We start from the raw sequence: 23148 nt of genomic DNA, 5'->3' as shown, positions 1-23148 counted from the left end.
CCTATCAAATGTAGAAGTTGTCAATATTATTAAAATACATTTTTGTATATATAATTACTAATTATATAAAGAACAACCGATATATGATAGTAGCTCTATAATCCTATGGAGCAATGTATATTGGATTTACATATACACAAATATTTTTCTTAAATGTATTGTTGTACTTCTGCTAAACACAAATTATATACTAAATATAAGTGAAATTTGAAATCTATATTTGAAAATCTTTGAAGAACATCATGATATATTCCTTAGAATCAACATGGTTTTATGACATAAAAATTAACTGCTATTCTCTGACACGTTTTCACAATGTTCATTACGTTTTCTTGGTATAACAAAATTAAATTTATATTTTATAATTATATAATAAATAATATTTGTGTATTATAAATGTTATATAAAATAAAAATAACTACAAAATCAGAGTTACACTAAACGAGTGACATAGTTTGGTAAGACATACAAATTTTTTGGTTATAATTAAGTTCAACCTTAAGTTATTAAGTTTGAAGATAATGGAATCAATTTATAATTGGTGTCATGCCACTGGTCTTCTTTGGAAAGTCTTTAAGAAATTAATGCTTTGTCCATCACAATGGATTAATTTCTTACTCTATTACAGTATACCCGGTGGGAGAAATATTTTCTAATTATCTGCCCCAGTGGACAATAAGTAGATAAGTCTTAAAATGAATTGGTAGCTCATGGAACAACAAAATTCTCCTGGGTTTGCAAATAATCTGAATGGTACACAAAGAGGAGTAATAGGCTTGGACAACGGTGTAGGTTAATGAAAAGCAGCGGCTTATCTCTGTATGTTCTTATGAGAAGCATTTAAACTAGACTGTCTAAAACACAATAATATATGTGCATAAATTTTTACTAACTTGCTTCTCAAAAGGATTGCTACAAAAATTAAGTACAAGCAGAATTTTAGAGTTGTGCTACACAATTTAATACCAAATACTTAACTTATTTCAGAACATTTACATTATTACTATCTTGTCTTAATCTGACATATACTAGTTACACAATTCATAATTAATTTTAAAAATTCAAGTGATTACCAAAAGATCCTGAATAAAACGAAAACTATGTGGAGTATATTTGATTTTCTTTGAAGGAAATTCATGAGAAAGTACTCACAGGCTTTTAAAAAATATATGTTTATTCATGAACAAACAAAACTGTCTATAATAGATAGAACTAAGTAGTAGCAGGTAGCATTATCAGAATTTCAACAGTTTAATATCTACTTTTTAATAGTACATTATGCATTTTAAAAAGTATAGCACTATGGAAAAATATAGTTAACATGAAAGAAATTTTATCATGTCTCTGAAATATTTTGAAAATAATATTGAAAACTTAAGAACAAAACTACACATTACATTCAGCTGTAAATGACAAAGGTACTTATACATATGTGGATTGTTTTCTCTAGTTGAAAATGGGAAGTATTTAATCTTGGTCTTTCTTTATAACCAGCGTTAGCATATTTAGGGAAGTGTTCTGGTACAAGCAAAACTTACCACTTCTTCTTCTTTCGATGTGTGATGATATAATCTAAGTTCAATATAGTCTAACCATTTTTTACTTCTCTAACTACTTTATTTGGAAATGGAACTCAGACCCTTTCACATATTAAGGAAGCAAAGTATTCTAGCAGTGAGCTATATTCTCAACCCAGAAGTCTAATTAATTCATTTATAATAATTGGTATAGAGAAGGAATGAGTGGAATTTGAAGCCTTTGAAAAAGACATAAAATTTACCAGACCTACTGGTGAGAAAGAAAGTAATGCTGCAGGACTCTCACCAATAGGGCCTGTAACTGCATAAAGAAATGAAATTACAGAATAATTAAGGTCTCTTGGAATTCTGTGCTTTTTCTGTCCTGAGTAATACATACTTACTTGGGGTACTTTTAGGCATTTGTGCCTGTGGAAGTCCAATGATAGGGTACATCCAGTGTATTGCTTGAATTTGCCCATGGTTTACTCCCATATGTCTGTTTAGAAATTAAAATATGGAGAATTAACCCAAAATAGAAATACAGTCAATATAGACTTAGGAAGTAAGAATTATGTATACATACATTTAAATTTTGTACTATTATTGAAGTATGCTTTATATATGTATAATTACTGCATACAAATGCATATGTATTTCACACCCATTAATGAAAAGAGAGGTCATAAATATATGAAGGAGAATATGGTAGGATATATATGACAGTTTAAGAGTCAGCAAAGGGAAATAATGAAAGTATATTATAATCTCAAAAATAACTAATACAAAAGAAAAAGGCTGTATTCTTTATTAATCTGAAGTTATTTTAGTAAACCTTTTGTAATTATATTTAGGCAGACACATTTACAGAACAGAAAACATTTTCTTAAACTACTGATGTTATAAACATGTGCAAGAAGTCTTAGAGAATTATTCCATAGCAAATCATCATGAGATGTAAGTTAAACTGAAGGAGCTTTGGTTATTTACCTTTCAAAAATACATTTGCATTTGTTGACGTAACTAAATGTTGAATGAGGAGTAAAACAGTTCACATGGGTGATATTCTAAATTATGCACCAAAAAAATCACAAAATAAAAATTCTATTAATTGCAGGACTTCAGAAAGTTATGAAAACTTTTCAGCTCTCAATTAAATAAAGAGCATACATCACATCTACTATTGGGAAAAAACTTAGAAAAGTTGGCTTACTATTTCTGAAGATGGAAGTTTCTTGCAAAATAATACATTAAACACTGAACATCAGACCAGTTGTGATTGTGACTTGTATAACTGCCTCCTAGGACATCACATTCAAAAAGGGCTCTGTGCTTTTAACCACAACTATCTTACAATTCTCATTAACTTTTTAAACAAGATTCTTTTCTCTGTAGATTTTCACCAGCAGACTATATATCTGTGTGTTTATAATAACTGTGACTCCAGGGATGGTGAAAGGCCTGACAGAATGGATAATACATGTGGAGGAGAAGTATGTGAATATATGATCAACTAAAGTTTTCTATTTTAATTAGGGTTTCTAGACTAATTATAAGAACAGAGGAAACATTTAAGTTTTGTACTATTATTGAAACATGCTTAACTTTAAGCTAAGCAAAGAATCTAAGTTACCTTTATTCTGGCAATGATACAGAAATGATACACCCTGATTAGAGCAGAGTTTCTTCACGTGGTGAGTGCCAGTCTTACAAATTCTTCATTTTGCTTATACAAATTTCTGAAACAGGTTGTCTTAGTTATTGTTTCTTGATTCAGCTGCCGGTAACTATTTTCCCTTTGCACACATTTTGCTCACTACTGTCAACTTCAACAAATGAATTTCATTTTTCTGGGCATATGAGTTACAGTAGTACAGTTCATATAAAATACTGAGCTTTATGTTGAATATGCAGCACACATTAAGGAAACCTATCATATCAAGTTCAATCAACACACAAACTATTTTCTTCCTATATTATAATTGTTACCTCTTAGTTTCTGCACTTAGTTCATCAAAATTGTCAACAAGCCAATTTTCTTTGTTTGCTCTCTTCACCATAACAATCACCATTGTTTTGTATAACTTCATAGTAGTAGGTATAAATAAAACTGGGACATCTAAAGTTCCTTTAGGAGGCACCACAATTCCTGTACAACACAAAAAACAATTTCAAAATGTTATAACAAGCTTCCTCAACTCTGTTCATTACTTCTCCATTCACAATAGCCTGAAATGGAAACAACTGAAATGTTTTTCAACTGATGAATAGATAATAAAAATTTACATATACATGATGGAATTCTATTTACCTGAAAAAATAAATGAAATAATGAAATTTGAAGTTAAAGTGATGACACTGGAAAAGTGTCATACTGAATAAGGTAATCCAGGATCAGAAAGAAAAATTCCACATGCTTTTTCTGATTTTACACCATCATTTTAATAGCAAAAAGCAATGCTCTAATGGTTTTACTGGCCATTAATATTTCAAAATACCTTCCAAATAAAAACCCCATCCTGTTAAATTACAAATGCTTCGCTATCCTTCTCCTAAATTTCATGAACCTTATTCAAAGACATTTTATCCTACAGTAAGAAGTTTCCCTTTAAAAAGCTATAAACTTGGAATTTTTTAAATTGATGGTTAAGGTTACCTAGAGTGAAAAAAAGAACAAGGAAACACATGAATTTTGGCTAAATCTTACCACGTTTTATGGACTTGGAAGTGTGGAGGTTTATACTAGAAAGAGTACAGCACTGTTTGTTTGTTGTGTATTTAAGCCCAAAATATGTCCAGATCTTTCCTTGGTGCCTTTATGTTGCCAGAAGTAAAATATTTTCATTCACAAGGAAATGCAAATGTTATTTAATAAAAATATCCAAGTTATGAGAGTCAGAAGCCAGAAAACCTTCTCAAATATTTTATTTTTCAATTAATTAGGAAAGTTTGAGTTTCACTAAGGACCACCAAAAATCACGGTACACATGGAGATTGTTGAACCCCAACTCAAGGGAAATGGCTTGTTCAAGTAGAACTTACAGCAAAAGAAACACAGTATTATAAGAGAAAACTTTGAAAAAAGTAATCCCACCTGTTGAACAAAATAAAGAAAATGGTGGATGGTAACACATTCTTCTGGCCATTTTTTAGTATTGCAGGTTCTGTTTTTTAATAACATCTATGAACTAATTTACCTCACACTAGAAAATTTCCTTGGTACAAAACTGATAATAATCAAAACCCTTTTGATACAGATAAGTATACTAAAATTGTTAAAACCATTAAGAATAAAAAGAGAAAATCATTTCACCTAAAATAGTCTAACTTCAAATTCTTAGATCATTTTAATTATTAGTTCTATCAATAAAAGAAATTCTAAGGTCATATACTAAGAAAACAAGCAATAGTTGTCTTTCTTGTCCTATCCAGCTATGAGCCCTGTGAATGTCTGTACCTCGTGAAAGAACAGAAATTCTAGGAAATAGGCTTTGGTGAAATGCATTTATCAGTTTCCTTCTGAGAGATAACAAAAAAAGTCCAAACACACATATATATAGGCCTTTTGTAACATTGCATTTTGGTTATTCACAGAACTGCTAGAACATCTTTGTGTCCTTATTTCCTTAGAGCACTTGGCCACACTACCAATCCAGTGTCCTTATTTCCTACATGTTCATGGAGACATGACAACTTCCATTTGATCTTACTTTTAGATCTAAAAATACATAGGCTGTCACAAAAATAATCAAAATAATTCATTTTATGTGTGGTTGAAATTTTGACATTCCAGATAGAGATAAAATCTGACAGATTCTTGTTGATTTTTGTTTTAAACTCTTCTTATACACAGTATTATATATCTCCTACAATTTTACTTTAAATATTTAAAGTGACAGAATATTTTAATTTGCCTCTCAGACTGAATGTAATTTCTTCCATGCATCAGAAGCATGAAGTCACGTTTGTTTTCAACCAAAAGAGAGCATTGTAAGAAACCTAATATTTACACACTGTAACACAGGGATTTTGCTGTCAAGAAGGAACCAGATTATAACACAATCTGGTTCTCAAATGATATCCTGCATATCAGACATTTACATTATGATTCATAACAATAGAAAAATTAGTTATGAAATAACAATGGAAATAATATTATAGTTGGGGGTCACCACTGCATGAAGAACTGTATTAAAGGGTCACAGCATTAGGAAGGTTGAGAACCACTGGACTAGAACTTACTTTAACTTATAAGTCTCTTAAAAAACAAATTGAAAATGATGCAACAAAATAACATTAAAATTCCCATCAAATAATTCAACTGTCACTGTTACTATCTCTCTAAGTATCGTTCAATGAATCTTATCTCATGAAACTCTCACCCAGATACCAATTCTATAAATGCCAAATACTGCAGTATTATACTGATCTTCAGTATTTTTGTCCCAATTTCTTCCAGATCATAATAATGTAGGTAAGTGCTCAATTTTAAGCATTTTAAAATTTAATATGTGCATGTATGTATATATGAATGTATCTTTGTATATATACATTGTAGAGTGGAGGATGAAATGTAGGGCATGCTAAACAAGTATTCTAACACTGAACTATACCTGCATGTTTTGAATTTTGGCTTTTCTCACATTTCATTGTTGCTAAGCAGAGGCCAGAAGTGTAGAATGACATATTGGGAAAATTGGAAAAATTAAGAGGTCTAGAAGGTAAATTACTTTTCTGCAATTATAACAACTGATTACAGAGCTAAGCACTCAGCTGAAATCCTGCAATCCAGTTGTAGGAAGGAGGAGTGATGAGCAAGGGTTCAAGACTATATAGGAGAAACCCACAGAAACAGCTGACCAGAGCAAGTGGGAACTCATTGACTCCAGACTGACAGCTGGGGAACCTGCATAAGACCAAACTAGGTCCCCTGAACATTTGTGTCAATTTGGAGGGCTTAGGCAGTCTATGGGGCCTCTGGCAGTGGAGCCTGTATTTATTCCTAGTGCATGAACTGGCTTTTTAGAGCCCATTTTCTATGGGGGGTTATCTTGCTTGATCTAGATACAGAGGGGAGGGCACTGGTGCTGTCCCAAATGCTGTGACAGACTTTGATGATTCCCATGGGATGGATAGGGAGATGGTGTGGGAGGAAGACGGAACTGGTATTGTTATGTAAAATAAAATTGTTTTTAATTTAAAAAATAAAAATGAATTAAAAAAGGTTGTTGATATAGATGATTAGCATAAATATAAAGAGACAATTAGTACAATGTGGGGCGATGTTAGTAGTCATTATTGACTTCAACTAATTTTTGATAAGATAATACTTATCATATTCCCATAAGGTTTATTATTATTGTCATTTGAAAACTTTATTATTTTAGACAAATTCATAATTCTTGAGATATTGTGGTTTTTACTTGTTTATTGCACAGGGGATTGAACCTCAGACCTCATATACTATACGCATGTACATACTACAGAGTTACATTACCAGTCAATACTTTATAGTTTTAAAATTTATTGTTTTTAATTTTTAAAAAAAATTCTCCATATTGGGTAGTATATTGGTGGGACTAATATATTGAAAAACTATCTTTATACCTTGAAATAAGTTTGCAGGCAAACATTATGGAAAGTTGCAATTATTTTTCTAAGTATGTGTACTTACAAACTTTGCAATCTACTAAAAATTTCCTAACCAACACACCCCTATTTTAATTGGTATGATATCAGAACACAGAAACTTTCAAAAACAAGAGAATTCTATATACAGAACATCTTTTAAATGCAGCAGTGCACAGAATGACAGAACGTAAGAAAGAAATCATGTACCATGGGTATGCCTCAAAGAGCTAAACCGGAATGCAGCATTTTCATGGAGGAAGCTATCCCAGCAATGGTCAATTACAAGATTCTTGGGTTCTTCTTTATCTAATCAAGAAACAAAGAGATATTATACTTCAGTGTCATACTCAAGAAGTGATATGGAAATGGAAATTAAGTCCTCTTAGATGAGTATGTTTTGACATGAAATTTACGTGACATATTTGAAGAACATACTCAATATTAGAATCGCTTTAATATATAACACTAAAATATTTAAAAATCCATCCACAACTGGAGTTCATCTCAGTGTGTAGCTGTGGATCTGTGCTTCTGCTTCTATCATTTACTGGGTGGAGGCTCTAGGATGGCATTTAAGGTAGTTGTCAATCTCATTATAGGGGAAGGACATTTAAGGTAGCTTCTCCACTATTGCTTAAATTCTTAGTTGGGGTCTCTAAACCTATAATGGCTCCCTCTATTATGGTATCTCTTTTCTTGCTCTCCTCTATTCTTCTCTAGACTCAATCTTCAAGATCACGCTGGGGAAACTCACAGAAACAGCAGACCTGAGAAAGTGGGAGTGCACAGACTCCAGTCTGACAGCTGGGGAACCAGCATTGGACTGAACTAGACTCCCTGAACATGGGTGTCAGTTGGTAGGCCAGGGCAGTCTATGGGACCTTTGGCAGTGGAACCACTATTTATGCCTAGAGCCCATTCACTATGCAGGGATAATCTCTCAGTCTAGACACATGGGTGAGGGCCTAGGCCCTGCCCCAAATGATGTGACAGACTTTGATGATCCCCCATGCGAGGTTTTACCCTCCCTAGGGTGTGGATGGCACATGGGATGGTGGGTGGTGGGGCACATGGGAGGACAGGAGGGAGAAGGAACTGAGATTGGTATGTAAAATAATATTGTCTTTAATTTAAATAGAAAAGGAAAAAAATGAATCCATCTACAAATTATTGGATATATAAGGACACAACAGATATGGATAGTCTATTCATCTAAAACATAGATTATAGCTTAAATTTATGCTAGGTATGTATGTATGTTTATATGTAAGTATGTATGTATATGAACACACACACATATACAACCATATAGCATTTATGCAACACTCATTATAAGATTAAGTCCAGGATAACCTGGAGTAACTACAGAAGCCAAGAAACGAGAAAGAGGCCCTAGGTTAGGTAAGAAAGAAAAGCCCTTAAGGGAGCAGGTATAGGAGAAAATAGGTTAATATGATAATGGAAAGGGTGAATAACTGGGGTTGAAAAAGTTAAATAGGGAAATGGGTGGAGGGGGGATTGGAGATAAGAGAAGAATATGTTAGAAGAATACCTATTATCTTATAAATATGTAGATATGCCTGCACATACACGTAGTAGGTTATTAAACTCCCAGTGCCAAGTGTAGGATATTTCTTGTTGAGTTATTGGCCAGGGAGATCCCAGATGCCCTAAACAGGTCATTCGAATTGTTATAAACTTTTGCATAATAACAACTGAAATGAAAAAGAGGGACATAATAATAGCTTAAAACTGTACTCCACAAAATTGGAAAACCCGAAAAGAAATGAACAATTTTCTAAATAGGTATGACTTATCAAAATTAAATCAAGACCATATAGACAACTTAAATAGACCTTTATTCCCTAGCTAAGGAAATAGAAGCAGTTATTAAAAGTCTCCTGTACAAAAAAAAAGGAAAAAGAAAGAAAGAAAAGAAAAAAAGCATAGGGTAAGATGGTTTCATCACAGAATTTATTAGTACCAATCATCAATTGTTCCACACAATAGAAATGGAAGGAACATTGCTCAACACTTTTTATGAGGCTACAGTCACCATGATACTCAAACCACATAAAGATACAACAAGGGAAGAGAATTACAGACCCATCTCCCTCATAAACATTGATGCAAAAATACTCAACATAATACTGGCAAACCAAATCCAAGAACAAAACATCATCCACCATGATCAAGCAGGCTTCATCTCCACTTACAGATGATGATAGTATGAATAAGTGACTCTAAAAATTCTACCAAAGAACTCCTATAACTGATAAAAACCTTCAGCAATGTGGCAAGATACAAGATTAACTAAAAAAAATAATCAGTAGACCTACTATACACAAATGATAAATGAGCTGAAAAAGAAATCAGAGAAATATCACCCTTTACAATAAACACAAATGACATAAAATATCTTGGGGTAACTCTAACCAAACAAGTGAAATACCTGTATCACAAGAACTTTAAGTCTCTGAAGAAAAAAAAATGAAGATACCAGAAAATGGAACGATCTCCCATACTCTTGGATAGGTAGGATCAATATGGTAAAAATGGAAATCTTACCAAAAGCAATCTGTAGATTCAATACAATCCCTATCAAAATCCCAGCACAATTCTTCACAGACCTTGAAAGAATAACACTCAACGTAATATGCAAAACCAAATAACTCAGAATAGCAAAACAATCCTGTACAATAAATGAACATCCAGAGGCATAGCCATCCCTGACTTCACGCTATAATATAGAGAAGTAGTAAAAAAACAGCTTGGCATTGGCATAAAAACAGACACACGGATCAATATAATTGAATCAAAGATCTTGGTATTAGTTCACATATCTAGGGACATTTGGTTTTTGACAAATAGCCCAAATTTTACAGTGTAAAAAGAAAGCATCCTCAACAAATGGGGCTGGCTTAACTGGATGCTGACAGGTAGAAGACTGCAAATAGATCTGTATCTATGCTCATACACAAGTAGATCAAATACCTCAATATAAATCCAGTTAGAATGAACCTGAAAGAAGAAAAATGAAAAATCTGAAGTACCCTTGAACTGGCACAGGAGACCACTTCCTAAATTTAACACCAGCAGCACAGACAGTGAGAGAGAGCAACAATCAATAATCAGAACCTCCTGAAATTGAGAAGTCAAAGGACACAGACAACAAGACAAAACAGCATCCTACGAAATGGGAAATGTTCTTCACCAACCGCACATCTAACAGAGGACTTTTCTCCAAAATATATAAAGAACTCAAGAAACTAGGTATCAAAATACCAAATAATCCAATTAAAAATTTCAATGCAGATCTAAACAGAGAATTATCAATAGAAGAAATGTACTCACTCATAAGTGGATATTACATGTAAAGAAAAGGATAACCAGGTTACAATCCATAACCCCTGAGAACCTAGGAAACAAGGAGGACCCTGAGAAAGGCATACATGGATGTCCCTGAGAAGGGGAGCTAGACAAGATCTCCTGAGTTATTGGGAGTGTGGTGGGTGAAGGGTAATGGGATGGAGAACAGAAGGGGAAGGAATGGTTGAGCTGAGGTAGGGACTGAGAGGAAGATCATGGAAAGAGAAATATTGACAGAGGGAGACTTTATGGGGCTAGGGAGAAATTGAGAAAGTCCCAGGAACTCACAAGGATGATGCAGCTAAGACTCCTGGCAATAGTGAAGAGGGTATCTGAACTGGCCTTCCCTACAATCAGATTAGTGCCTACCCTAACTGTCATCATAGAACCTTCATCCAGTTACTGATGGAAGCAGAAGCAGAGATCCACAGCTAAGCACTGGGCCAAGCTCTGGGAATCCATTTGAAGAGTGGGATGAGGAACTATATAGGCAAAGGCGTCAAGACCAAGATGAGGAAATACAGAGACAGCTGACCTGAGCTAGTGGGAGGTCACTAACTCTGGACTGATAGCTAGGGGACCTGCATAGGACTGAACTATATCGTCTGAATGTGGGTAACAGCTCTCTGACTTGCTCGGTTTGTGGGGCTCCCCGGCAGTGGGAACAGGATTTATCTCTAGTGCACAAACTGGCTTTTCAGAGACTATTCCCTATGGAGGGATACTTTGCTAAACCTTGATACAGGGGGAAGGGGCTAGGTCTTGCCTCAACTTGGCATGCAGGACTTTGTTGACTACCCAAAGAAGGCCTTACTCCATCTGATGAAAGGATGGAGGGGTGGGAAAGGTGAGGGAGGGGTGGGGTGCAGAAGAAGGAGAGGGAGGAGGAACTGTAGCTGCTATGTAAAATGAAAAAAGTTTTTTAAATAATAAAAATTAAAAAACAAAATAAAATAACAGTTCAAAAAAAGAATATTCTAAGAATCTTACAATCAACTAACTCTTAAGTGGATTTAAAAAAGTAAGATCAGAGGATTACTTAGTACATAGATTCAGAATTGACAACTCAAGAGGTGTTTTTCAGCAATCATATTTTACCTCTTATTCTTTATGCTTTTTATTTAATAAAATTTTTATACTGTAATGAAATAAACAGACATATATCTATAAAATATAAGACAAACAACTTACTTGTTAATATGAGATCAATGGAAACATCTTCATTGGTAGGATTTTTGAAATGTATCATGACAGATGCTTGAAGACCAAGGACTGTGGATACTCTTTGAACGTCTATAGGCATGGGGAATAGTCCTACTCCAAAGAGGTGGAATTTCCATTCTTTGAACTATTTTAAAAAGAAACAATCATAACATAACTAAACATATATTTGATTTTCAAGATTTAAAAAATTTTAACGTTCTATTCAATGTATTTTATTGTATATGGTACAGAGTCACTTGTAAGGACGGTGTCTTACAAGTATATAATGTACTTTGAGCATATCCCCCTGCATACTTGGCTACCACAGCCTTTCAGACTCCCCTTACCTATTATTGTTCCTCTAAATTTCTCTAGATACGTTTGATTCTACTTTCATGCCATATGTAGATATTTGATTTTATTTATATAAAATCTAGGAACAAGTAAGTGAAAACATGCAGCATATCCACTCTGAGAAAAACCGAGTTCACTCAATATTATTATTTCTAGCTGTTTACTGAAAATAATATAACTTCACTTTTGTGGCTGAAAATGTATCCATTCTGTGGTGGCTAGTTTTATGTCAACTTGATACAAGCTGGATTCTTTGGAGAGGAAGGAGCCTCAAATGGGAAAAGCCTCTATAAGATAATGTAGGCAAGTCAGTAGGGCATTTTATTAACTAGCTATTGATATGGGGGGCAGTCTATTGCGAGTGGTGGCATTCTCTAAGAACACAAGGTGAGCAAGCCATGACAAGCAAATCAGTAGCCAGCACTCCTTCACGGCCCCTGATATTCTCCTTAGTATAGCAAGTTCCTGTGCTGATTTCCACTTAGAATGGAGACATGCAATCTTCAAAAAGTACTTAAAGCAATGTTAGAAAGTCAAAGTGGTGGGGGGGGGTCAAGGAAAACAGGAGTGACCTTTGTAAAGTTTCATCAAGATTATGTTTCTAAGAGAACCTGCAACATATCTTTACTTATACTGATCCCATTGCTGTTCAGAATCTTGACATTTTACTGTTGACAAGAGGTACTGTGTGGGTAAGAGTAGCAAGATGCTGCAGGACATTGACTATAGAATGAGATGTACCCTGGAAGATGGAAGAAACTTCACTTGACAAGCATATGAATTTGATCCTCTGTGATTATGACATTCTCCTCAGTCTCTACCACAATTACCTGGGGACTGTGGTGATATCTTGCTTGTATAAATAAAGGCAGTCTGAAGTTCAGAAAATAAAGCATGCCACTAGATTACCATAGAGGTTTGAAAGTCCCTACAGTCAGGAAGTGAGATAGCTCTGTGGAAACGGGATATAATCAGGGAGAAACAGAAACTTGCTCCCTTGTCTGTTGAGATGCAAAGGAGGTAAGGTGTGGCCATGACTTGCTCCTTCTCTCGGATCTCTCAGAATTTTCCTCTATGTCTGACTCTGGGATTTAAATACTTAGACCAATTAAAAACTCCATTTACAGGGAACTAAGCAGATCCTAGTGGATTACTCTGCTTACATCCCTCCTATGGACACCCTCAGTCACCCTCAAGTCCATAACAATTTCTAAGTGTCAGCCATTTCTTTCAGTTCAGGTTAAATTTAAGAAATGGTTAAAATGTGTCTGACTAGTACTGCCTTTAGCTCATTTTAGATTTTTTAGTTATTCAGTTGTGCAAGTCAGTTCAGGTAGATATAATCAATCAAATGGACTGAATATAAATCCATATATATTTCTTGATAAAGGTAAAGGGTTATTTCAAATATTTAGGCTTCAAACTTAAACTCTAAAGCTTATTTCAAAGCGTGTTCTTTATAACCTTGGGCACATATAATATAATATGTACTATTCATGCAAAAGTTCACTCAATTAAATTTTATGACCTGGTTTTAGTTGCAAGTGGCTTCAACTTGATGAATTAAAAAGAAAGATGTGAATCATTTGGGGATTAAACAAAGAAGGCACAAAGGTTAAAGAGAAACATTGGAAATGGTAGAAGGTCTGGACTTAGTAGCTAAAGAGATGAATTATTGGTTCGGATGTAACCATTTAGGAAGGGAGACTTTCAGTAGATAGAGAATAGATACTCAAGAGGGATTGAAATAAAGACCAGTGCTCAGCTGATTTAGGAAATGTTTAAGATAAGTATTTTATTGTTTTACTTTATTTTATACTTGAGAGAGAAAGTATTGCTTAATTTCTAGGCTTAAAGACTACAAATGTATCTAATTTAGTTGCTTTCAGATACAGTGTATACTACTGTATATTAAAACATTTAATAATTTTCAATGAAAATGTTTTACCTGCAAAAGTTATTAACTACATGAACTGAACTTGTGTATATAGGTTCTGCTTTATCTGAGAACATACTGATCATACCTGAGTACAATAGAAGTTAATACAAGTTTCATGACCAGCTCTCCCAAGTCCTGATGGATGAAAGTAAACAGATATCTCTGTGGTAGAATGAGGTAGGAGGACCAACTGTGAGAATTCAGAAAGAAACACAAGAAAGAACATGACTCAATATTTTTGTTGGGGAGACATTTTTATATGCAACGTCTACAAAAAGCTGATATTGGTCTGAGAAATGTGAGGAGTTGCACATATTATATCTGCTTTTGTATAGTCACTATACAAATATTGATTATAGGGGATGTGAGAAATACTATTCAGTATGCTAGGTCTCAAGTCATATTCTTTCTTCAGACAATTATCATGCAAGATTTACTCACTGTGTATTAAGATTTCAGGATTAATCTTAAGATCTTATTTAAACTTCTTAATTATATAACTATATGCTTTATTTAGGAACCCATAGCTTTTGAACATCCTATGGTACAGGCCAATTAACTATAAGAAGATAACTTGTAACTCTGTCAATGTCTCAAGAAATAATATGTATTTCTTTTAAACATCAGTGTAAGTCAAGTTCTTTTCATAAGAAATTTTTTCAATTCATCTTGTAATATACATATTCTTGGTACGAGTTGGTAGTCTCTAGTATGAGTTTCAAATTTCTCTTTAGGAATAGTAAAAGGAGACAATGATTACATCAAAATACAGTGAAAACTTGAGTGTCATATATAATAAAAGTATTACATAAAATATTACAATATTTAATACCAATGGATGCAGAATAAGAGTCACATTATCTGACAAACATCGTTTTACACTAATTTTTTAAAAAAATTAACTTCAAACATAACAAAGCAAAATTGCAACCCAACAGCAACAATCAATCCTTGTAAATACAGTATTTGGTGTTCAATAAACTCTGATAGTTGTCATGAAACACAAAAAAACAAATTTAATATGTATTATTATTAAACAAAAGATGCAAATGACATGATAAAAGAGTAACAAACGTTTTAAAGTTTACTTGAATGAACAGGTGGTCAAATTTACTGCAAGGAACTGGTGTCCTATGGTTTGGAAATATAGGTATTTATGTTAAAATTTCTTATTTTGTTTTGTAACTTGGGTCGAAAGATAAAAATAATTTAGGCTGATTAACTCGATCATATTCTTCTTCATGCTCCCAAAGTCAGACAATGGGAAGAGCTGTCTAAGAATCTGAAAATGTAAGCAGGGGCAAGGCCAGAAACTCAGAAAGGGTTAGAACACTTTTTCTCATGACTGTTAACAGATAATGACTGTTAAAGATAAAATCATATCATGTAAAATCTATTATGAAATCCAACTAATAAAATGATCAGAAATAAAATATAACTAACATATTGAGCATAATTTAGCATAAATAATTTCAATATTACAATAAAATGAGATTGTTTAATGACAGATTACAATTTATTATCAGGTATAAAATAGAATAGAATATTACCTTTAAAAACTTGAAAAAATTAAATTACTATTAATGATTCTAAGGATAATATTGCATCAGAATCCTAAAAGTAGAATTAGAAAACGCAGTTGTAGCAATCAGTTTCAAGAATTTCTGAATGTACTTACTGGTATTTTTTTGTTAATATCCACGACAAAATTTTCAGGATTACTGTTGCCTACTTTCAATTCTAATGTTTCTTGAGTAGGATTATATAAAGGAAGGGTCTGAATGATCTTCCTGGGAGGAAAATAAAAATTAGTAAATTGATTGGTGCTTATAAATTTATCAGTGACAATTTAATAAACATTTCCAGTATCAACTAAAATTCCTCCTCCTTAAAAACTATGTTAATGTATAATATTTGCATACATTTATGAGAAAAATTTGTCTGATTTGATTGTGTAACAAATACACATCAATTTAAATTCAAAGTAATGATACTCAATGAAGAAATAATAAAATGCTACTCATCTGTCATGTATGGAAATTAACTAATAGATCTTAAACAATGCTATAGAACACAGAAATGTGTATGTTGAACTTTTTTTACCAATAGTAACACAAAACATGATATCAAATACAATTTGAGATATATGCACCTAACTTTGTTAAACTGAAGTCAGATGAGAAAAAGTGGTCCTTTGATTCAATATGAATTGTGTTCTATAAAATTTACTTCAAATACGATCAGTACTTACAACTTAGGTTATGGCAGGTTCATTATTTCTTATGGTGTGGTATTGACTCTAGAAAGAAAACTTTTCAGATGTTTCTGACTTTTCCTATTGGTTTTTAACAGACATTTGTCTTTGTCACACTTTCTATGATGATTAAGAAACAAAAGACTGAACATAAGTTTGTGTGTATATGCTTATTTTCAAACATAATTTGAAGAAAACAATTACTGTTTTCTCAAAATGGATTTACACCTAGTTATAATGAAATGATCATAGTTTTGGTACTAGAATAAAATATCTGGAATCTATACCTATTGGTCTTAGTACAAAAGTACACAAAGTGAATTTGTGAAGATAACTCTGTTTTCAAATCAGTGTTGACTGAAGTTCATGATATAAAAAGTCTATTCCATCAAGGAGAGTAAGGTATGCTACTGTTCTACTAGCAGTGAATGCAATGACACTGAATAACAGGTCAGAAGACAGTAGAAATGGCTTCACATATACATTTCCGCTTTCACTCAATACAAAGCTGTGTACCACTAAATGCGTACCTGTTCCTCCAGAATTCTGAGCTCTTAAATAGAATGTCCTACTTACCATTTATGTGCTTAAAGAGTTATTTCTAGAGTAACAATGAATGGCTATTGATGTTGACACAGTAAAAACTCAATAAAAGCTCTGGAAGATAAAACTGAGCTAACCTGTCAGGTTAGAAAGTGGCAAATGAAAGGAAAAAGGGCAAAAGAATACTGAAAAATTCCAAACCAGTTACAAATAATAAGTCCAAATCACATCTGTAGGAAGAAGAGAGAAAACAAAGAAAAGGCATAACTTTGGGAGATTTCAGAAACTGAAAGCCAGAAATTTATCTAAGAGTGTTCATTTATCTTAAATATAATGAACATAGAGACACAGCAAGACATATCTCTATTGATATATTACTTATGATTTATTAAGCCTTGATTGAGGATTCAGAAAAGAAAGGGCAGTCTCAAGGCTACAGAGATCAGGTAGTGATGATACACACCTTTAATCCCAGCAGTCAGAAGCTAGGAGGTGATGGTACACACCTTTAATTCTAGGATTCAGGATTAAGAGGTAGAAGGATCTCTCTGAGTTCAAGGCCACCCAGATCTATACAAGAGTGAATCAGTCTAAAAGACAATCATAATTTACACCTTTAATCCCCACATTATTGAATTATATAAGACAAAAGCAAGGTGTAAGTAGATTCATTTGTTCACCAGCCACAGTGAAGTTAGGAGCATTCATTCTCTGAGGAGAGGGTACACTCTGAGTCTTGGTGAGAGTTCATGGAGACAGGATTCAGCCTGAGGTAGAGGGGAGAGCTAATGGCAGGCTGCTTTGTCTTTCTGAACTTCAGGTTGAAGTTTGAATCCCAATATCAGTCACTGAGTCATTTATTTTTCATGTTACACATACCTTTAAGACAGAATGCTGAATGTGCTCAAAGTTCTTACTAGTTTCCAAAACTGATAAGGATACAGTTTAAATTCATTAAAACTGGAACTAACTTTGTAGACAAGGCTGGCCTCTAACTCAGAGATCTGCCTTCTAACTAGAAAAACATAGTTTAAAAATCCAAGATAAGTTAAAAAGAAAAAAAATTGCCAGTATAATGGCATAGCTTGTACTGTAAGCCTAACCAAATGAATTAATCCCTGGAATATACATTAAGGTAGATAGAAAAAATTAACTGTGCAAAAGTGTCTTCTGAAATCTATTTGTGGATCATGTCATGGATGTTCTTGCATTTATTTATTTATTTATTTATTTATTTATTTATTTATTTATTAACGAGACAGGGTTTCTCTGTATTGTTTTGGAGGCTGTCGATCCAGCCCGGCCTCGAACTCACAGAGATCTGCCTGCCTCTGCCTCCTGAGTGCTGGGATTAAAGGCATGCGCCACCACAGCCCGGCGAATGTTCTTGCATTTATATATATATACATACATATATGTATATGTATGAAATAAAAGCTATAGTTATATATAGCTTTCATACATTAACATTAGTATTTTCATTACACTAAAGATTTTATGGACACAGCATGTATTTGGAAGTCAGGGGACAACTGACAAGAGTTAATGTTCTTTTTCCATCACGTGTGTTTAGGGGATTCAATTCAGATCATCAGTCTTCATATAAAGAGCAGATCATCAGTCTTCATATAAAGAGTCTTTATCCCTGAAGCCATTTTATCAGTTCATATATATTAGTATTTTAAAATATGAGAAATGTTCAGAAGTTGTAAATTACTTTATAAATACTGTGTTGAAGAAAGTGTTAGTACATCACTCAATTTTCCTAAAAGAATCTTTTTAACCAGTTATTCTCTGCTCTCATACTTAACTTCATCATGACTGCTGTTCACGATTTGTGGAACTGCCCAACTGCTTGATTTTTTTTTAATCTTAGAGTGCCCTCAAGTCTACAGAGAGCAAAGGAACCTGGAGATTGTAGGTTCAGGCTAAGAATGCTAAGGAAGACTAACATGAGAGTTCAAAAACCTAAGCATGATAAGCAATTCTTCATTGTTTATTCCAAAACTGCACCAAGAAAGGTTATTAAGTGTTATCACCATAAAGAAAAAATAGGATCTTATGCAATGTCTGAGTCAGTAAAGTGCTGGTGTTACAAGCATGATCTCCTAAGTGTGGTTCTCCATTACCCACTTACCAATGGGGGATGTCCTTCTGTAAGATGTAAATATATGTTTCTCTTATTGGTGGATGAATATAGCTACTTGAGACAATAGATACACAGAATGTAGCCAGGCATGAAGTATAGGCAGGGCTAGTAGACTAAGAGAATTCTGCGAAGAGGAATGTGGAGAGGTGTCTTGAAGGAAATGCCATGTAGTTATCAGGAAGGTAGAATGCCTGGGCATTCTCCAGTAAGCCAAAACCACAGGGTGATGGGTAATGCTCTTCTGTATGTATGTTTCTCTTATTAGTTAATGAATAAAATACTGATTGGCCAGGCAGAATGATAGGTAGGACTATGAGACAAGGAGGATTCTAGGAAGTATAGGCAGACAGGAGTTGTCATGTGATCCCAGGAAGTGACGTAGCTAGGCAGAATCAGGATATAAGCAAGGACAAACAGGAAATCATCCTCAAGCTGACTCAGTTACCATGTAGGACACAAAAGGAGTAAAATGTCTGGACTCTTTCTCCGGTAAGATAAGACCACGTGGAAATACTTAGTTTAATAGTGATGGTTTAATAACTAAGACAGAGATATACAATAAGAAATCCAAGCCAACAGCCAACAGATTTATAACAAATATAATGTCTCTGTGCTTCTCGGGGCAGAGGAGGGTGGCAGGACCCTGCCAGGACAGAAAACTATCGTAACAATGGGCAGATATATAGATTAATCTAAATTGGTTAATAATTACGAGAGAGTGAGCCAATAGGAAGCCTGAGCCATCGGCTAAACAATTTATAATATAAGCCTCTGTGTGTTTATTTGGGATTAAATGGTTGCAGGATGGATAGGACAGAAACTTCTGTTCACAAAGTACAAAGCTGATATAGAAGCATGTGTTTTGTCTGTTAAACCATTCTTGAAGAAGCAAAAGCAGGAGGATACCTGGAGCTTACTAGATGGACAGCCCAGCTGAATCAATGAGCTCCAGGTTAAGTTAAGAAATCTATTTGAGCGTTGGTGGTATAGTGGTGAGCATAGCTGCCTTCCAAGAAATCTATTTGAAAACAAGATGGAGAATGACACAGAAAGATACGGAAGGTTGGTTGATCTCTGGTTTCCACATGCAAAAATATGTACCTGAACAAATATGTACATGCATATACACCAAATATACATATGTATTTACATGCATACATACATAAAAATCAGTTTGAAGATGGCTTTTGTAATTAGTCTCAATAGATGAAAATATGGCATTGTACCCTACATACATATTATTTTAATTAAAAATAAAATGGAATAGTGCCAGACTACAAAAAAGTAAGCACATGAGCAAAAACATAATGCACTAAATTATGCTTTATAATGCACTAAAAAGTGTGAGAATTAAGCTCTATATGTCTTTGCAAGACCGAGGAGTGAAGAACTGTACATGCTGTCACTTTTGAACTTAGCACTTCCTTTTCATATGCTGTTTCCATCATTATTTTGGTTATTTTGTTTTCTCAGTTAGTTATATGCATTGATGTTTTGGCCCAACACCTAGTAATGCAAGAATTTAACATTTTTTTGTGTGTGCTGAGGAAGAGACATTAAGTAAAAGGTGTTTATTACTCACTAGACTATATATTTTAAGTGAATTATAGGTTATTTGTTTTTGTTTACCATAATCAACTTTGGTGACATAGATTAAAAAAAGATCTTGACTATCTGAGTGTGAATGTGGTACCTAAAAGGGAAGAAAGTGTCAATCTAGTGGCCAGAGGTTCACAGTTCCTTATGGCATACCCATTGCTTTCAGCAAAGCACACTTCAACCAGGCTTTTCTTTAATCGTTCACTCAAAGCATATGTGTACAATAATATGTTCCATTTCCCCTAGTGTCTATTGGGAATGAGCTAAGTACAGTGAGACTCCCTCCCTATTAGATGCTACTGACTATTCCCCTTGTCCAATTTTGCTCTCCTTTACCTCACAAAAGAATCACCTTTCACATTTTACTTTGTGTACCTGAACACAGGGGCTGGCTCTGCACTGCAATAGTCCCTTCCGTCCTTTGCAAGCATCTTTGATAGGGAATTCTTAACCACATCTTAATCTGTTTCTCTTGACATGTTTTTCCCATTAGAAATAAACTTACATTGTATTTTAAAAGGTCAAATGCCTTAAACAATTGTTTTTCAATTTTTTTAAATAACAAAATTATTAAATGGAACTTACTTTCCAAGGTCACACTGCATTTCCGGTATTTGCTTTGCTTTTGGAAGATCAGTTGTTAATTTTAGTAAATACCAGAACTCTTCACCCATTTCAGGCTGAAAAATAATGCTGTTGTAGAGAAATTTTGAAAATCTTGTCAGCTGTTTGTTTGTATAATATGGTAGAGCAAAATATAAAATGGTGGAAATATCTGGTTTCAAATATAGTATTTCATCGCTACTGTGTTATATATTCCAGTGATATTATGAATGAATTTGTAACTTTTCAACTTTTGTTGGGAAGATTACTTCATTAAAAAAAGAAATATTGGAATTAATACACAATTAATAAATATTTGTTTAATGAATGGTGATTACATGTATTTTAAATATCAGTGTTAGAAAGCATCATGGTCTATAGCTGCAGTTAAATCAAAATTACTGTATTGAATTGAATGTATGCACACATTCATATAAAATCCATCATAAATATGTTCAGCCCTCAGAAGGTAAGAGTTTTCTAAAGTGTAAATGTATCCCTGGGTTGATATCTGAGCTTTATTGTGTTCTTTGTATAACTTCAATCACGTCACTTAACCTTTTGAATTAGAATTTCATTATTTAGAAAATGTGGTGAATCAGTTAGCCTTACTTTACACTTGCCACAAGATTTTCATGTACATAAAATATATACTAAGACAATAATAATAAAGTAAGCCAGAAATAACAAGACTAGACTATGCCTAACACACACAAATAGACAAAAACGAACTTTCAATTGATACTTGTAAAGCATAAGAGGGACGAGTGACGCCCACATTTCTAATGGTAATATATTACAAGATTTTTTTCCATTAAAAACCTGCTCTTCTCCTTATGGTTCTACTTTTAAATTTTGTTAATGTCTTGAGACAAGACTAGGTCTTGAGAACCAGGTCAAAAACTGGTCTAGAACTCACTTTGTAGTTTGGGCTTGCCTCTTACTCAAAGATCCCCCTGTCTCCCGAGTGGTGGGATTACAAATGTGAGCCACCATGCTAGGGTAATAAAATATTCTTCTCCTGATTTATACTATTATGAATTTTATCCTTTAAAGTCTAAGATATATGTTATTTTAGAACTCATTCATTAGAATTATAAGTGGGGGTAGAATAGGGGGAGAACAGGATGAAAAATATCATAATAGAGGGAGTCATAGGTTTGAAGAGAGATCTGGCAGCAGTGAGACCTCTAGTGATCTAAATGAATGACACCAACTGGCAAGCTAAGAAATAGTCTAGAGACTACCTTAAATGCCCATTCCTTATAATGAACTTGACGCCTACCTTATATGCCATCCTAGAACCTTCATCCAGTGACTGATGGAAGCAGAGGCAAACACCCACAGCTAAATACTGAACTGAACCCATGGCTCCCAGTGACAGAGAGAGAGAGAGAGGAGCGATGAGCAAATGGGCAAAGAATGGGCTGGTGAAACCAGCAGAGACAGCTGATATGAACAAGGGGGAGCTCTTAGACCCCAGACTGACAGGAGGGATGCTCTCTCAGCCTGGACTCTTAGGGGAGTGCCTGGACCCTGCCCTGAATGAAATGACAGACTCTGCATATCCCCTATGTGGAAGGAAGTGGGGATAGGGTGGGAGGCTGGGGAGATGGTGGGAAAGTGTGGGAGGAGGGGAGGGTGAGGGAACTGGGATTGACATGTGAAGAAAGCTATTTAAAATTAAAGTAATAAAAAATTATAAGTAGCTACTTTTATGATAGGAATTATGACAGAAGATTTTCATAGTCATCATTCTCTGTGACAATTTACTTACAGTACTACAGTAACTACACTGCTAATATATACGTGTGTGTATACAAGCATGAATGTACACGGATGCATATGCTTTCACTAGAGGATAATATTTGTAACGTAATTTTGTCTATGTTTTGCAAGCAAATGATCTATAGCTAGTTACTCAAAGGAGACATGAATTTTTATCTAGAAAAGTAACAGTTAAATCCCTAGATCTGATGAACCATTC

The 23148-nt window shown here is 34.0% G+C and overlaps 1 protein-coding gene across 3 annotated transcripts in view; it reads right to left on the bottom strand.

Annotated features, from left to right (window-relative positions):
* The window catches only part of Cfap47 (cilia and flagella associated protein 47), a 255121-nt gene that overhangs the window by 43939 nt on the left and 188034 nt on the right, over nucleotides 1-23148 (bottom strand). For all 3 annotated transcript variants that reach the window (XM_040744177.1, XM_040744175.1, XM_040744176.1), the window contains 7 exons: nucleotides 21144-21251; nucleotides 15692-15803; nucleotides 14099-14203; nucleotides 11709-11865; nucleotides 7356-7454; nucleotides 3507-3666; nucleotides 1922-2016 (listed from right to left, as the gene is read on the bottom strand). In XM_040744177.1, the coding sequence (XP_040600111.1) occupies nucleotides 1922-2016; nucleotides 3507-3666; nucleotides 7356-7454; nucleotides 11709-11865; nucleotides 14099-14203; nucleotides 15692-15803; nucleotides 21144-21251 (836 nt within the window). The remainder of the gene's footprint in view (nucleotides 1-1921; nucleotides 2017-3506; nucleotides 3667-7355; nucleotides 7455-11708; nucleotides 11866-14098; nucleotides 14204-15691; nucleotides 15804-21143; nucleotides 21252-23148) is intronic.

This window comes from Mesocricetus auratus, unplaced genomic scaffold, assembly GCF_017639785.1.
Source record: "Mesocricetus auratus isolate SY011 unplaced genomic scaffold, BCM_Maur_2.0 Super-Scaffold_100003, whole genome shotgun sequence".
NCBI classification, from domain to species: Eukaryota; Metazoa; Chordata; class Mammalia; order Rodentia; family Cricetidae; genus Mesocricetus; species Mesocricetus auratus.
This window is presented reverse-complemented; position numbering and strand designations above follow the sequence as displayed.